The sequence below is a fragment of the Taurulus bubalis genome, assembly GCF_910589615.1.
Source record: "Taurulus bubalis genome assembly, chromosome: 7".
In the NCBI taxonomy this organism is placed as follows: domain Eukaryota; kingdom Metazoa; phylum Chordata; class Actinopteri; order Perciformes; family Cottidae; genus Taurulus; species Taurulus bubalis.
The window spans coordinates 14,940,444-14,957,402 of record NC_136595.1 but is presented as its reverse complement, the minus strand read 5'-3'; the positions used below and the strand labels follow the sequence as shown (position 1 = coordinate 14,957,402).

Here is a 16,959-nt window from a genome sequence, read left to right as displayed (position 1 = left end):
AATTACTGTTACTAGTGTTAATATTGCTGCTCCTGCTGCTGTTTTTATAATTGTAACTGCTAATAATACTTCCACGACTGGTACTGCTGCTTCTAAAAAATACTACTGCTGCTTCTACGACAAATATTGCTGCTTCTTATCCTACAGCCAGAAATATACTTCCGCTACAGCTGCTTTTACAGATACAACTGCAGCTATTACTGGTACTTGAACTACAGTAGTTTCTGCTGCTGCTACTGTAGAGTGAAACATCTTTTATATTTCAGCTAATTTTGGAATAAAAAAGTTCACATCGATTCAATGTTCCCAGCTGCTCACTACAGCTGCTGCACGTGTAGATATGTTTGTAACTTGATGTTGTGTTTGTTTCCTCTAGTGTTTTGGCCTGCTGGGGGTGAACGGAGCAGGGAAGACCTCCACCTTCCGCATGCTGACCGGAGACACGGACATCACCTGCGGAGAGGCTTTCATTAATCAGCATAGGTACAAACTCTCCGCACCACCAACCTTTACAAAAGCCTTGTCCTACTAAGTGAATGTGTCCTGGATATAAGAGGACATAAATATGTATGTGAAGCTGAATAAACCCGTATGAAATGTTGTGGCAAATATGGAAACACTGTGCATTTATTTCATTAATGAGCACATTTAACACATTCAAAAATATTTCGTTTTCAGCAAATATTTACTCAGTTTGAACTATTATATTCAACTTACCTACATTTTATAATAAGATACAAGAGCCGAAGTTGATATCATAACTGTTGTAGTAGCAGTAGCAGTAGTAAATTAGAAGAAAGAGGGCCAGTTCTGGGGGGAACTATTAGCAGCACTAGTAGAAGTACTTGTAGTTTTTATTATTGCATGTCTAGTAATGGCAGGAGCAGTAATACTGGTAGTAGTAAAAATAACAATAATATTAGCAGTAGTTTAATGTTCGCAGTAGTATCATTAGTTGCTGCAGTAGTAGTAGTAGGAGGAGTAGTAGCAGGAGTAGTGGTCGTACTGGTGGTCATAGTAGTAGAATAATCAGAAGTCCTAGTAGTGAGAGTAGATAAAGTACTTTGCAGGTGTACCATTTACATTTGCCGTATTAGTACTTAAGTAGAAGTACCAAGAAACATAGTAACATCAGAAATAGGTGAGCAATAGTAGTAGTCCCTACTAGTAATCCTAGTAGTAATAGCAACAGATATGGCAGGAGTACTACTAATAGCCGTAGTATTAGTATTGGTAGTACTGTGAAAGTGTTTCTGTGGTTCTCAGTGTGCTGACGGAGATGGAGCGAGTCCACCAGCTGATGGGTTACTGTCCACAGTTTGACGCCATCAGCGACCTGCTGACGGGTCGGGAACATCTGGAGCTGTATGCCCGCCTGCGGGGAGTGCCAGAGGAGTCTGTCACCAAGGTAACATAAAGGAGCAGTTCACCTCAAAACTGAACTGAAGACATTGAGTCATGTGATTTCTGAAATTGTGAGACACTGTGACAGAATGGAAGTGGAGTGAAAGGTATGTTGAGCTGCACTGTGCTGGATTAAAGTGATGTACCTTCTATGATATCATGTAGGTGGCGCAGTGGGGTTTGAAGAAGCTGGGACTGACCCAGTATGCTGAGCGGGAGGCTGGAGGCTACAGCGGAGGCAACAAAAGAAAACTCTCCACTGCCATCTCCCTCATCGGGGCTCCGCCTGTTATATTCCTAGTGAGAAACAAACTTGTTCACCAACCACTGAGATCAACACAGAGGATCAACCTAATATCACCTTTGAAAACGTGAAAAAACATGAATGAATTTACATTAAATATCAAAAACACACATTATAATATGTAGTATTATAATACTACATATTGCAACCCTGACATTACATACATGAATGCTTTTTCCGAGATGATGTGGTTCAGTAACTTAATTGTTGGTGCCACTACAGTATAATATCTGTTTTTCAAATCTTTCTTAAAATGTGTTGCTAAACTGTATTAGTGTTTTGACTTACTGTTGTTTCCATGATGCTTTGATTGATTGAACTCTTGTTAGGATGAGCCCACCACTGGCATGGACCCCAAAGCCAAAAGGTTTCTGTGGAACTGTATCCTCAGCGTCACCAAGGAAGGAAGAGCTGTGGTTCTCACCTCCCACAGGTAAGAGGAGATGTACACTAATTTATTCTTTCATATAGTAATTAAATGGAGATATATGGCTGTAATGGCTAAAGACACATTAGCAGGATGACCCACAACTTCCTGTTCCTTCAATGGAGCACTAAGTAAACACAAAACCCTGTCAATAATCTTCCACTGCTCCGTCAATTCTGTATTTATGGCTAAGAATTTCCTCAAGATGTGAATTATGTAGTGTATAATATGTGTTAATGGATTCATCACGTGTCTGTACGGTCAGTATGGAGGAATGTGAGGCGCTCTGCACGAGAATGGCCATCATGGTGAACGGCAGATTCCAGTGTCTCGGATCTGTACAACACCTGAAGAACAGGTAAGCACACTGCAATATGAAATTGGATACATTATTCTGTTCTATTGGATTTTTTCATATGCCAAATACTCCTGAAATGGACCATCGTACAGTGACTTACATTTAACTGTCAAATGCAAAGTACTTACAAAGAGAATTTCAGCATTGCAGTTTTTTTTAATTATACTGTATATTACAAGAATATTTTGTATGTAGGTTTATTAGCCCCAGTGTAAGCTGCACACAGTATGCATGCACATTATTCTACTCAGGGACAACACATATCATGCGTCTCACTTAAGACCAATGCAGTCAGAAAATGTGAACATGATAGCAGCAACGTTAAAGTAATTCACTAAGCAGCTTCATAGTGTCTGGTTATGGGTATAATCTCTCATGTATCCAGTCTGTTGATCTACTGTAAATAGATACATGTTATAATTGTGTAGACCCTTGTGAGTGAAACTTTTTCTTTATGTGTTGTTCCATATTCTTGTTTTAAAAGCTGCTTTAAATCAAATTACACTTAACTGTAAAAGTACATAAAAGGTCTTAACTATTGTTTCGTCCTTCATCTTCCAGGTTTGGCGACGGCTACACTATCATCCTCCGCTTGATGGACACTAAATCCAACCTGGACTTGTGTCCTATCACCGCTCATATGAAGAGCTCTTTTCCCAGCATCGAGCTGAAAGAGCGCCACCAGAGCGTGCTGCAGTACCAGCTGCCCTCACACGCCTGCTGCCTGGCTCGTGTCTTCGATGTGCTGGCCAACAACTACGAGGAGCTGGGCATCATTGACTTCTCTGTTTCACAGACCACCCTGGACCAGGTGAGGATGAATAAATGACGCAACTGGCATGAGAGTCATTCACATGGTGTAATGGTCCTAACATGGGATCTTCTGTAAATAGAATAAATAGAGCATTGAGTTAAAAATCCTTAACCTTAATTGAGGCAACATTGAGGCTATTTCCCACCAGGCTTTGCTCTCTGGCTATTGTTAGAGGGATGGAGGAAAAGGCAAGAATTGTAATGTTTAACAAGCATTTGTAAAGTTAACAACTAATACAAAAAGGAGAAAAGGGCCATGCACAATAAAGAAAATCCCACCCTAACCGACCTAAATATATAGTATATCATCACTCACTCATGTTCTTTCACATTTTTATGCTACCATGAAATATTACAAAGTTGTAAAATGTAGGCTATCTTTTGATTTCAAGTTGCAAGATGAGGGTCTGAAATTAGCACCTGCAACCCGTAAAATGCTAATGTTTTCAGTGGCAGGTAAAGTTGTCAGGTCATTCGCCCCTTCGATGGACAGGAAAACACACCTCATGTTTAGAAAGCTGAGCTGTAGATCAGACAGCTGTTGACGATTGTGGCAAAAAGGACAATCTTCGTCCCTGAATTAACAAATTATTTTCATTAAATAATCTGTAAATTATCTAAATGTTATTCCTTAATTTAGTGCTTAGATTTCAAAAGTGGCAGATAACAGTTCTGAGTGGCGGAAACAATAAAACATACCTAATTTCAGACCCTGAGCATGGCACTTAATAAGGAGCTGCCAAATTCTATTAAATTGAAAAAGTATAAGTATGGTGTTATTTAAGTGATCCAGACACATTGTTATGTCTAGAGCAGCAGTTTTCTTCCCAAATGTGTGATCGTTATCATTCTACAGCTGTAATGAGAGAATATGGAGGAAATCTAGTCTCCATTTAGTTAGCATGCATGCTAATAGCACATAACAACAATAATGTGATGGATAGCTGAGTGTCATTAGCCTGATAGTTAACCAAGCTCATTTAACTTAATTAAAGACTTATTTAATGTGACACTAAAGCAGATTTATTTTTGTAGGTATTTGTCAACTTTGCCAAAGAGCAGACAGATGACGACGTCCTCACAGATGTGGTCATCAGCAACGACAGAACAGTACAGACCAACCTCACTACACTGCACTCCAATATTAGCACTCCCACCATCCAACCACAGCCGCCAATCACACCCCCTCAGCCAAGCAATACTCGACAGCAACATGACAAATCATGTGACAGCAAACCAAAAGAGGGTAAATCAAAAAAGCCAAAAGCTGGCAAGGTCAAATCTAAAGAAGGCAAAGCTAACGGAGAGAAAAGCAACAGCACGGCAATGACCAGAATGCCTCAGCGAGAGGAGAAGGCTCAGAGGAGAGGCCGGAGTGGCAGCGGTGGATCAGACAGCAGTAACGTTGGAGCTCAGGAAGAAGATTCCAGTAAATCCAGTGGCTCCAAACACAGAGCAGGGAGCTCCAGTAAAAATCCTTCAGCACTCTTTATAGTCGACAGCAACACACAGGACAGTGCACTATGAAGTGGACTGGTGCATCACGAGCAGAGGATGTGGGTTCAAAGGACCCACTACAGTCAAAAGCTTTTTATTACTCGCTGTATGTTCCTTTGAGTGTTTTACAATGCTGGCAGCGACCTCAATATGCAACATGGCCTCCTCTGAAGAAAGAAAGGTGAGTACTTTCTAAAATGGCTTTGGTGCCTTGTTCACTCGTTAACATATCTGCAGCTCTATACCCTTTATTTGGGTTCATAAATCGTGCACTGTGTCTTCTCTTTCTGTATCGATCTCATCAGTCCAAAGATATTTGAGTTATAAAAGAATATTATGCAAGGCTCAATGTAAAAACAAGGGGTGGCGTTCCTCAGGGCTCAATCATTGGACCTCTCACTATCTCATCTTTATTTTGCAGAAAGCACTTTAAAAAAAGAAAATGTTGCAAACACTCAAACAGTCACTGGTGTACATGTGTGACATGTAATAATTCAGATGATTTTATGTATCCCAAAGCATTTGAGGGATTGTTTCTCAATATATGGAGAGGATTATTACTGTAAATTCATTGTGAAATACCTACATTTAATGATGAACTTTACGAGTGATATTCTTTTATAAATCAAGAATTAATATTGTCTTTCATCCATCAGAGATGTTTTGTTTTTATGTATCTTGTGGGATTGGGTAACAATGTCCCTATCAAAATGGATGTAGAAAAAAAAAGTAGAATAATCTGACAAACGTCCTGTACAGATCTGAGAAAGTTCTGGACATATTGAAGATATGAAATATTGAAATATTTTCTCAATATGAAACAATTTTAAAAGTCTGGACACACAGGTGACTCTACACAGTTTTAGCTGCATAGTGTCACGACAAATTATTCTACATAATGCCAAACTACAGGCCTCCAAATTAAATCAAAGAAATAATGATCGATCCACTAATTAATTGTTCCATTTAGTCTGAGCAGCAAACACCAAACGCAACAACATTGCCTTTGGTTATTGGTGGGGTTTTTTTTATCATTTGAAACTGTATTTCCTTTTGTTTTTTCTATCAGAAGAATTACACCGCTGAGTGAATGTTCAAAGCAGGTTGTTACTGCACTGCAATGCACTGTTACATACTCAAAAGATTGTTATAATATTAATAATAGGCACGAGACAAACAAAGTATCAGAAGAGAGTATACAATCAGAGGGGATTCATTCCAAAATGCAAACTGTTACAATAAAATATATAATATTTAAAAGATGAAATGTATTATAAAAGTGGAAATGATGCAGAACTAATTAATACATTAAGATAGATAACATGACTGATGTGTCATTTTGGAATGAAAGTCTGTACTACTAAATGTACTTTTGAGGTATTATGCTTGAAAAGTTCTACTTGAACATAAATCTATCTCTGCATCTACTATAAGATGTACATTGTATACTGAAGATATGCTACCATAGAAAAAGAAAAACGGGTTTATGTCTGTTCTGAATGTTTTGTCTTGAAGGAAAATAAAACTATGTCTGTATATGTATTATTTAAAGAAACATAACATGAAGTATGTTGTCCGTGTAGTTTATTGTTTTTGATGAATCACTGCAGCATGTTGGACGTCAGGAGGTTCTTCTTCGTCATCGTGAGGATAAGCATTGGTTTTGGTGCAGATAAAAGTGAAGGGATGATCCTCTGTCTGTTTACTCTGCATTCACCCGCAGGTGTTTCTGTTACCGCTTCACTGTTCAAAGAGAAGAGTCAGAAATGCAATTTACTGGATGGTTTTCTGTACACTGAAGTCATTTATCTAATGTCATTCAGATAGATAAACTTCTAGATTTACATGTTTAAAACCACCTACAAAAAATATATATTTTTGCCACGGTAGAAACCATGGATGTATAAAGAGATAGGGAGTCGGCACCCCATTCATTCCTATGAAAGTTGCTCAGTATTGTATGAAGCAAGAAAAGTTTGACTTGAGTATAAAATGAGTATAATTACACCAGGATTATTACCAGGATCTTCTGCCAATCCTTTGCATTATACGGCCTATAAGGAAGCCACACTAGCATTTCTTCTAACCCTGCCTCCCAGCCCTCTGTTTAGTCTCGTTCTCGGGCTCATTCACTTGACCAGAGGAAGGAAAATAACTCTGGATTCGGCTATTAGTGCATTTTCACAACTTTAAAGGAGGGTCTTGGTAGAAACTGTATTCAAACCACCATGAGTCACTGAAATGTGTATCTGTTGCTCTTTCAGATAAATTTCTTATAATCTTCAAGATTTTCATCATCTCAAACCCAATTTTGACACTTAATAAGTATGGCTTTGTTTGAAAACCATTAAATGTGTTTACAATTATTAGTCACCTCTCTATATAATAACTTCTGATGTAAGGGGCGGAGTCCGCCATTCCCACAATGGATTCAAATGATGAAGACACACACGGGATCTCTGTATTTGAAGAATACAAATACAACTACAGCATTTGTGAAGAGGACATTGTAATTTTTTGTTATTAAGAAATATATAAAATGTGCAAATAAAATCCTTCCAGATTTAACAGTCTGTTCCCCAATAGCTGGCCTGACAGGAACCCACATCCACAGGGGACGATTTTAAAATACTGTAAGCCTGATAATGTACTTTCTATATTCCCCTTTCATACTTTAACTTCGGTACAGTAAATAACATCCTGAAATATTTGACTGAAAACGACCAAACATACATGTCGCTCTTCTCTCTCAAGCGTTGTCCACTAACAGCCACGAGGAGACAATCAGACTGGACACGTCTGCACGGCACTTCATCACCACCTCTCCTCTTCCTCCCCAGTTTCTGTGTGACCGTCCGCAGCAGAGCGTCCAGACTGGACAAGGAGATGTCAGGAAGACAAAACTCGGAAGACCTCTGCTCGGAGACCAAGAGGAGATCAGACAGATTTTAGTGTGAGACACTTTAGTTTGGAAGGGGGAACATATATTTCATTTTCCTATTCTGTTTCAGTCTGTGCGTTTTTTATATTTGTGGTGTAAGAAGTACTCGGAACTATTACTGTATAGTATTAATACCATAATGTGAAATGACTCCATTACAACTTAGGTATTAATAAAATGTACTTCAAGTATCAAAAGTAAAAATACTCGTTCTGCAGAATAAATGTCCACTGTGACTGATTTTTTTTTATGTATTTATCAATGTGTAAGTAGCATTTTACTGTTGCAGCTGTTGCAACCTTAACACAGTTCTCCAATCTTTGATTTCTTTTGTGAAATACTGGATGATTATACCTTTGTTGGGGCCTCAAACTGTTGTTGAAATCAAATCATGTGAGAAGTCTTTGGTGGAGCTTCTAACAGCACACAGACATCTGAAACATGACAAGAGACTCAAGCAAACCTGTTATGCTTCCTTTACAGGTATTTACCATTGAAGTGTTTCAAGCTTGAGGGCCTTATCAGCTTTGCAGTAATTTGCAAATAATGAGGCATACGATAATTTGCATCCTTTATTATTTAAAGAGTAAAACATGTTAAAGACTTTGATATTTTTAGCTTCTGTTTTAACTCAATGAACAAATTACAACTTAAGGTGCTGCAGTTTCTAACTTTAAAAACTCTTTTCATTGCCCAAAGCAGGGGTGCCCACACTTTTTTGGCTCACGAGCTACTTTTAAAATGACCAAGTCAAAAAGATCTACCTACATTAATAATGCTTATAATATATATATAAAGCATTATTAATGTATAAATATACAGAGTATACTTTATATTTACAGTATTGGCGTACCTTGCATAACTGCATGACACAATACAATTCTGTACATTTTTGGTCATTACATTTTACTCTGATGACTTCACTGCATGGAACCAGCAGGGTTGCATAGTCCGGACAGTAGCTGCTGGTAGTCAGCGTCAGGCAGACCAAATGGTCATCAGTCATGGTGGAACGGTGTTTGGACTTAATCTTTTTCATGTGGGAAAAGGCTGACTCTAGGGCTGCAACTAACGATTATTTTCATAAACGACTAATGACTATTTCCCATAGCAAATTAAGAATAGTAACTCAAAATGTTGGAATTTGAACTTCAAATGTATTTGAGTAACAAGATCTGAACATCAGAACATCATCATAACAAATAAATTAAATAGTAATACAAATTAAAGTGCAAATATGCTTTAAAAGTAAAGAAAAAGTACAAATAAAGCTTTAAAGGTAACTCAACATAGCAATCAAGCCTCTGAAAGTGCAAAATAACTAAAGAATAACTGGGCTGCAAGTGCCATTCAAAGTCCAAAAGTTTAAAAAAATTGTCCATCCTACCCGATAATTAAAGCGCAAGGGTTTAAAAGTAAATCAAAATGACTTATTACAGTCCCACGTCTTGCTGCTCCCTCCTTCAGGGGAACACACAATTTACACACGTTTTAAATTGTAATTCAGAAACGTGAGCATATTGACATGCTCTTAGTTGGTTGTATTCTGCATGTTTAACAACATGGAGAAACTCCTGTATCTCCGGACAGAGCTCTATAAGCCATCTCACATCAGTGTGCAGCAGGAAGTCAGAGTGGCTGCAGTCCTTCTCCAGATGCGCACAGAACATCCGTCTTTGAAGAGCTCTCGCTCGATTAGACGATCTTTGTTGCCACAGCCGTGATCTCTTTCATGTTTAGCGTTGTAGCATAATGCTTGTTGGTGTATTATGCAGTGGTAATTAAGGAAGTCGGGGAAAGCATCTCCCTGTACTTGGCAATACATCCATTCAAGCGGCCAACCATTGCGGGCGCAGCTTCCGTAGTTATTGACATTAATTTGCACACTGGGAGCTGGGTTTTGTCGCTAAAGTTTTTTTAAAATTTTTGAATTATTATTATTTTTTAAATGGCATGCGATCTACCCGCACTACCTCCGCGATCGACTGGTAGATCGCGATCGACGTATTGGGCACCCCTGGCCCAAAGCCTTGATGATTTGTACTCTACTTGGCTAATGTGTTCTTCCTTGTAACTCAATCATTTCCTCTCAATCGCAGGTCACTGTGCCAAACCAGTTCATGAGGATGCAAATCCTTCCAGTTAAGGTATTATTCATTCTAACTTCCTTAATGTCCTTTTAACTAAAAATGAGCCACTTTCGTATGAGCAGAGCTCTGTTTCAATCTCAGGATTTGAAGGACTTATATAATCAGTCTTTAACAATAAAGAAAAAAATCATACTAATTTACTCACACTTTGAGAGAACAGAGGATTGTCTCTCCAGGGCCTGTTTTCTGGTACTAACCCGTCGCCTCCGCATCCTTTTATAGTAGAGTTTGAAGAGATGGTCCTGATGGGAGGTAGAGGTGTGTGGTACCTCTTCTGACAGGCACAAGACTCAGGAGCTGATTGAGTTAAAGGTGGCAGCACAAACCGAGGACTTGGTGCAGAATGTAATCCTATGAGAGAATCAAGTGTTTGTTCCACTGAATTAGCAACATATGGGCCATTTTTGTGGCGGGTTTCTTTCCCCTGCTCGTCCTCCTCGTCCTCATCAGGCTCTTTGGCTGCAGCCAGAACAGGCATTAGATTGACACAAAGCTTCATTTTATTTCCTGATGTCTCGCATGTGGTAACGTTGGCTGAGGTGAATGTGGAAAATGTAATCTTCTCCATTGACTTTACAGTTCTCATCTTGGGAATGGATTTCTTCACTTCACCCACGATCATCAAAGTGTCTGAATCAGGTTTTTCTAGTTCAATTGTCCTCGTCTTCTTCTCTTTCTTCATTCCAAAATGTGTATATAAACGCCTATGAGAATCTTCTTTGAAATTGTCCAAACATCTCAAAAAAAGGTTATGATTAAAAAAATGTTTTTAACAAACTGAAGGGCTCCTTTTTCTCTCCAGCAGCAGGGAAAATAAAGTTCAGAACAATTAGATGTCTATGTGGCAGGCCTATTAAAGTGGCTGTTATGGTAACATGCACACAAGCTCCGGTCAGCATTTAATGAATAGGGGGAGGAAAGTCATTGTTATTTCAGATTATATCAAAGGATGGATTATGGTTGAGCTGAAACCAGTCAAAGATGATGCATTATAAAGATGGTGGAGGTGACAGTGGCTGTATTTAAAAAGAAAAAGAAGACTTGGACCACACTCCAGTCATGCACGTTTGTATCTGTATGTTGAATTTACACAAATGGTTATTAGTAGGACCAATATATGTTTTTGAAGGCTATCAACAAGTCCACAAATACAGTTTGTGTATATAAAAATAATACTCTCAATTGCAAAACAAAAATCAACTTCCTCTGCAGTTTGTGTTTGATTAATTTAAAAGATGCACTAATAAATATTTGTGACAATGACAATTGATTAAAAAACTGAAACTTGTCACTCTACTATGACACTATGACTGTTCTAGATACAAATGTCCTAAAAAAAATTGTTAAATAGAAGTAAAACAAAAATAATTTCCTGACGTGATGACACGTTTAAAGGCCTTACAAAAGGTACCTGCATCGAGACAGAGTGGGACCTCCTCCTCCTCCTTTGTGTGGAGGACACAGCTCCTCGGTGTCAGAGACGAGGAGGAGCTGCTCTCCACATACCAAACACAGCGTTTCACCCCAGCTCTCGGTCCAGCCTCACTGAGCTTCAGAGCTCGACTTTCCCCTCGTTTGTTTTTGCTTTAAGAAAAAATGGTCGTTTTGACAAAGAATGAAGAGCAGGATTATATGTGAGTGGACATCGCGAGTGTGCGACGCTAGCGGGCTACATGGCGTTAGCTTGCGTTAGCTTGCGTTGCGATTCCAGTTTCATATTTAGTTTTCATCGCGTCTGCAGCAGATTTATATTGTAAAGAGATTTGACACCTCTTTGCTGATTAGGTTAAACTTGCCTTGCCTAGGTTGACGTTAATATCCAGGTGTTAACAGGCCGCCAAGTTGAATGATCTGTCTCTGTTGTCCTGTTTTAACAGCTGGCAGCTAACGCTCACGAGCTAACTGGACGTGTTGTTTGTGTCAGAGCCTGAGTGGTCATAGTGTTTCTAACAGAGACGCTGCTAACGCTTCATACAACACGTCTCGTGCAGATTACGTAGAGATCCTCGCGAACATGTAAAGATCAAGTTACAGATGAGATATATCTAAAAATAGTGTACACATCTATTAATGCCACAGCCCTGGTAAGCTGAGTGTCTGGTTCACTGGGTTCATATGTGAAAATGGTGCAATATCCCCTTGTGAAGAAACCTCACTCAGGATGAGGTTGCATCTTATATTGCTGTTTTGCTAACAACCTGCAGGCTAAAAATGGCCACTCAAGGGCAGAAAACCGAGTTCTGAGTGGGTGTTGTGCAGGACCGCCTCTGCACAACACCCACTGACCTACATCTGAAGCTCCTGCATGGGTGCGCTTCCTCCTCTCGTCCACTTACACATACAGCAGTGATGCAACAGAAGCAGGCCAGGACACGAAAGGAGAACTGTCCTACGTAAGGCCCTTATCAACTGTTTTACAGCCACTGTAACTGTTTGGCATGTTCTCCTTTCCCTTGATAAACAGACACATACGATTATGTTGTGATGTATTGCATGGCAGCTGCTGCCGAAGAGACATAGACACATTTTCAATGTCCACCTCATACTTGAGACAAGGCACCGTCAATGCTGCATGCTCAAGAAAATGCCTAGTTCAAAGAGCATTCTCAGACTAAAAAATCAAGAACATTGACAGTCCAAAAGGCTGAAAATGTGGTCTCACTAAAGTAGATTCCCACATCTTGTGGACTGAGAAAAGCATGCTCTTCTCTATCGCTCTGTCTACCAAAACGTGTAACCCACAGCTGCACCATTACAGTTTTACAACATTGTACACTTTTTGTTGTGAAAAACATTTTAGGAAATGTAAAGTAATCATCAGTTAAAGAAATGTATGCAGCAGTTTGAGAAAGTGGGCACACCAAACCCTACAACATGAGACAGAACAAATGAATAAGATCTGTGGAGCTGTTGCTTCCCCTTCAGACTGTGTGTGACCTAATTGGCTAAATGGGCATCTTGTCCTCTGTTTTCCAGCCTCATAGAGGAGCGTAAATGCTCCTCCCTGCCAAGCTCTCCAGCCAAGCGAGCGTCTCCCACCAAAAAGAAGCAGTTCTTTATCAACCAAGCCATCCGCAACTCTGACCTCATTCCTCGAGCCAAAGGCAAGAAGAGCCTCCGGCGACAGGAGAACAGTAAGCTGTTATTATAAGATGATCTATAAGTTATCCACTGCAGGCTGAACAATGTCGTGCCAGCTTGTGTGTGCGTTCAACAATGGGGAAAAAAGCATTTCCATTTACCGCAAAATGCCAATATAGTACAACAAAAGTCTCAAGAATTCAAACTTTAAATTAATAAATCTGTCAATGATGTTCTGCATATATTAACACTGTCCATCTCCATCAGCACGCTTTCTTGCTAATCTTCTCGAGAGGGATGAGTGCACCAAAGATGATCTGGAAGTGTGCAGTAACCCAGCGATCCCCTCCATCTTCACTGAAGCCTGCACCAACGGAAACTACATCGAGGTAAGTGGACTTCAGCTGGGCTTAAACTGTACTGATCATTACTACAGCATAAGTGGTTTGAGGCAGTGCTGTAGTCAAAACCACCTAAACCGAGACAGAGTCATGACCAAGACCAAAGCAGGGCCTGTCAGAGTCAAGACTAAGACCAGACCAGTGGTCCCACACTGCGTGACACCCTGAAGATAACATGTGGAACATGCAAACCATAAGCCGGACACAAATTGACCTCAAGAAAATAAATAAAGATTCACCTTTCATGTACCATGAGAAATGAGTTGATACAATAATCAAGAGACATTGCAGAGGTGAGTTTTATGTGTGGGAGCGTTCCATTGTTTTCTATGAACAGAACGATGTTTAAAACATAAAGAAAATCAGACCATCCACAGGCTATATCCCAGCAGTACTTGTTTTCAATCAAATTCCTGAGGCAAGACAAGACAGAGACCTTGGAAAGGTTGTTGCGAGAGTACTACGACAGTAGCGCAAGGTCTGTCTTGGTTTTGGCTTTACTCTTTTTCTTCCAATCACTGAAGGCTATTTAAGTTTTAAGAAATTGGAGTTTTGGTGGAGGTTTTACCTTTTCAACTTCTTACAAATGCCAGAGACTATGAGCTTGTCTTACATTGATGATCAAATCTAGAAGCACCCTATAAAACAAGTATTAGTTTGTACATTATATATTTACTCCTCATCGTCTTGTTCTTTTAGCCATGGAATGACTTCATGAATTGCTCCGGTGAGGAGCAGGAGAAGCTGCTGTCTCTGCTGGAGCAGGAGGAGGCCAAGAAGAAAACCAACAGGCCCCTCAAGGATGAGAGGAATGGTCAGTGTCTCAGTCTGTGTTCTTGTCTGTAAGCTGGCTGTAAAGTGGAAGTGAGTCTGTTTGTCTAAATGTCACTCATGTCTTCACAGTAAATCTTGCCTTCACTGCTCAGGACTGCTTCCAGAGAATCGATCGCAGGCTTCGAGCGACTCTTCGACGGAAGCAAATCCCCATGGTGAGTGTCATCTTTTCCAGGTTTATGCAAATGACAAAGAGGTTGAACCAAAACCATGACTCGGCAAGGAAGATATTCAGTATTTGGCTCAAGCTTGAGGACACATGATTGTGGTGGAGGTCGAACCTTTTGGCTTCCACACACTTTATTTTATTTTTCTCTTCACAGGGAACTCTGGAAGTACTTGAGGAAAACCTGCTGCGCTATTTCATTGCTCAACCTCACTCCGTTTACACAACCAACCTCGCCAGCAGGTAGAAATATTTATTTCCATATTCAGGTCTGCAGGTCTTAAAGTCCTAAAAAGCTTTTAATTACATTTCCTATAAACATTTTTTCACAGAAAGTCTTAAAAAGTCTTAAAATCCATATACATAGACAGAAGTCTTAAATATGTTGTCTTGCTTGCAGTAATATTAGTCATAAAATGTCGTTGTATCTGATTTTGGGCTGTTGCCAGACATTATAAACCTATAAACTAAAGTGTGAGTTTCCATCAGCACCGTTGATCTGTTGAAAACACTACACTACTACGTTACTACTGTTAGTGTCATAAAGGTATAATGTCAATTCTAGCCAAAATATTTATTGAACTCCTAATTTTTCACCGGTTTATTTAAATATCCAGTTTATGGTGCTTATCATGGTCCAGATCTCATTTATGTAGTTAATTATGTCATTAGTAATTATTGGTATACTAAAAAACGTGACATGAAAGAAAATAAATAATTCTGTGTCATAGTGTTGTAAACCTTTTTTTAACACACTTTTATGTCCCTGCCATCTGACAAATACCGACTGAAAGCTCTGGCAGATCCTGATTATGTTTCCTTACCTGGAAAATTAGATTATATTAAATTAGAGGAAATCTTTATGATCCACACAAAGAGTTGGAGTCATTGTAGAAGCAGGAAATACAACACAACAAACAAAAACAGGATGTGGCAAAGAATTGGCATTAGACACACACTAGCTTTATTGATCCATGCTGGGAAACTGGTTGATTGTTTTTATGTGTTGTTGGAGAACACTGAGGAGTGGAAAGTCACGTCTCTGTCTGTGTTTGTGAATCAGCTTTGAGAGACTGCTGCTTCATGCCGTCTGCCAGTACATGGACCTCGTCTCTGCAAGTGAGTAGAAACACATATAGACATATACATTATACTAGTCAGCACGTTTCCACCTTAAAAATGACCGGTTGTTATTTGAACACAAGACAACATTTTGTCAAAGTCAGATTTTTCCATCTGTGTGTATAGGTTACATTGCAGAGCATTCACTTAAATACATTTTTTTTACAGTGAGAGATTTGGTGAATTTATTCTCCATTTTATGGCAGTATTATGTCGTTACCATTGAATATCTGTGGTGGGTTATTTTGATTTTATTTATTTTTTCTCATTTTGGCACCTTTAAAGGGGAAAGATGGGCCGTAAACATCAGTTAAGTTGTATCAAGCATCAAAAGCTTTTAGACATAACCATAGCACATCAACAGTATGTGGTAGTATAAAAGCTTTTGAACAAGATGTTTTTAATAGAAATAAAAGCTACTTCTCTGTTTTAAAAAAAAACTGGTTTACACAGTGCTGGAAGAACAAAGCCAGCGTAACGTTTTCCTCACATGAGGCTAATAAAGGTCTGTTTGTTGCTTGGACCCTCAGGCTCGGATTGCAACAGGTCACGTCAGACTGAAGTGGTGAACAAGCAAGATGAGTTTTTACCTCCTACACTTCTGTTGTCAGCCTTCTTGGAGCAGATGAGCTGAAATAAAGTCAATGCCATGTTACCCCGTTTCCTCCGCACAGCTCTGCTGCAGGCAGGAGCTCTGAGAAATGTAGATAATTATGTCTGTGTCGTCGAGGTAAGCTCAGAAGCTCAGAAAATAGAGCTGAAAAATAGCTTTTTTCTTTGGTTGGTGCCTGGTTTCTGTTGAAAATGTTGCATTAATTTAATCCATAAACACGTCAGAGTTCATTGACCCCCTGTATGTAAACACGGGCATACAGACTAGATGTGAAACATTAGCATGTAAGCATGCTGACTGTTGGCATGTCAGTATGCTGCAGATAGCGTTCAGCTCAAATATGTTAAACACAGCATCATAGAAGCGTGTGGCTCTAATACTGCTTCCTTACTGAATTTGGTTATAAGGGAATTCCCTTTAACAGGTTTTGAGTTAACTCATACTAATATTATGGGGAATGTATTAATAACACAACCTGATTTGTGGAATTCCCTATAAAGAGCATGTGGTACAAGCGAATACCATTTCATGCAAAAACATGAGCAACGTGAAAGCATTATGTCAGCATTAATTTATGAGCTACAAGTTTAGGCAACTAGTGTAAACAGGTTAATAACCAGTTCATCCACGCTGTGCCTTTCTATGGTGCATATGATATAATTGCACATATCATTAAGTTTAGACAACATTAAATATGACTTTTTAGTATTTATTCCTGAAGACATTGTGCTATGTCTGTTCCTGCAACATCCCCACCCTGCTGTTTAGTGAGAACTAGATAACAATCTCATATTTAATGTTTATTTCAATGAAGCACAAAGTCACAACGATAAATAAAGACAATATTA

General features: G+C 39.2%; 2 protein-coding genes across 2 annotated transcripts in view; both read left to right on the top strand.

The window, feature by feature from the left end:
• Positions 1 to 6,306, top strand: part of abca7 (ATP-binding cassette, sub-family A (ABC1), member 7) — a gene marked incomplete at its 5' end in the record, with an annotated part of 30,182 nt that extends 23,876 nt beyond the window's left edge. The window contains 7 exons of the mRNA XM_079221428.1: positions 377 to 483; positions 1,267 to 1,408; positions 1,570 to 1,704; positions 2,038 to 2,141; positions 2,401 to 2,493; positions 3,055 to 3,304; positions 4,342 to 6,306. Of these exons, the coding sequence (XP_079077554.1) occupies positions 377 to 483; positions 1,267 to 1,408; positions 1,570 to 1,704; positions 2,038 to 2,141; positions 2,401 to 2,493; positions 3,055 to 3,304; positions 4,342 to 4,833 (1,323 nt within the window). The 3' untranslated portion in view covers positions 4,834 to 6,306. The remainder of the gene's footprint in view (positions 1 to 376; positions 484 to 1,266; positions 1,409 to 1,569; positions 1,705 to 2,037; positions 2,142 to 2,400; positions 2,494 to 3,054; positions 3,305 to 4,341) is intronic.
• Positions 6,307 to 11,400: 5,094 nt separating this feature from the next.
• On the top strand, positions 11,401 to 16,132 carry r3hdm4 (R3H domain containing 4; the record flags this gene model as incomplete). Its single annotated transcript, XM_079220946.1, has 8 exons — positions 11,401 to 11,528; positions 12,871 to 13,028; positions 13,243 to 13,364; positions 14,076 to 14,190; positions 14,280 to 14,365; positions 14,534 to 14,619; positions 15,440 to 15,495; positions 16,029 to 16,132. The coding sequence occupies exons 1-8, from the start codon at positions 11,491 to 11,493 to the stop codon at positions 16,130 to 16,132; spliced, it is 765 nt and encodes a 254-aa protein (XP_079077072.1). The 5' UTR covers positions 11,401 to 11,490.
• Between the last annotated feature and the right edge of the window lie 827 nt (positions 16,133 to 16,959).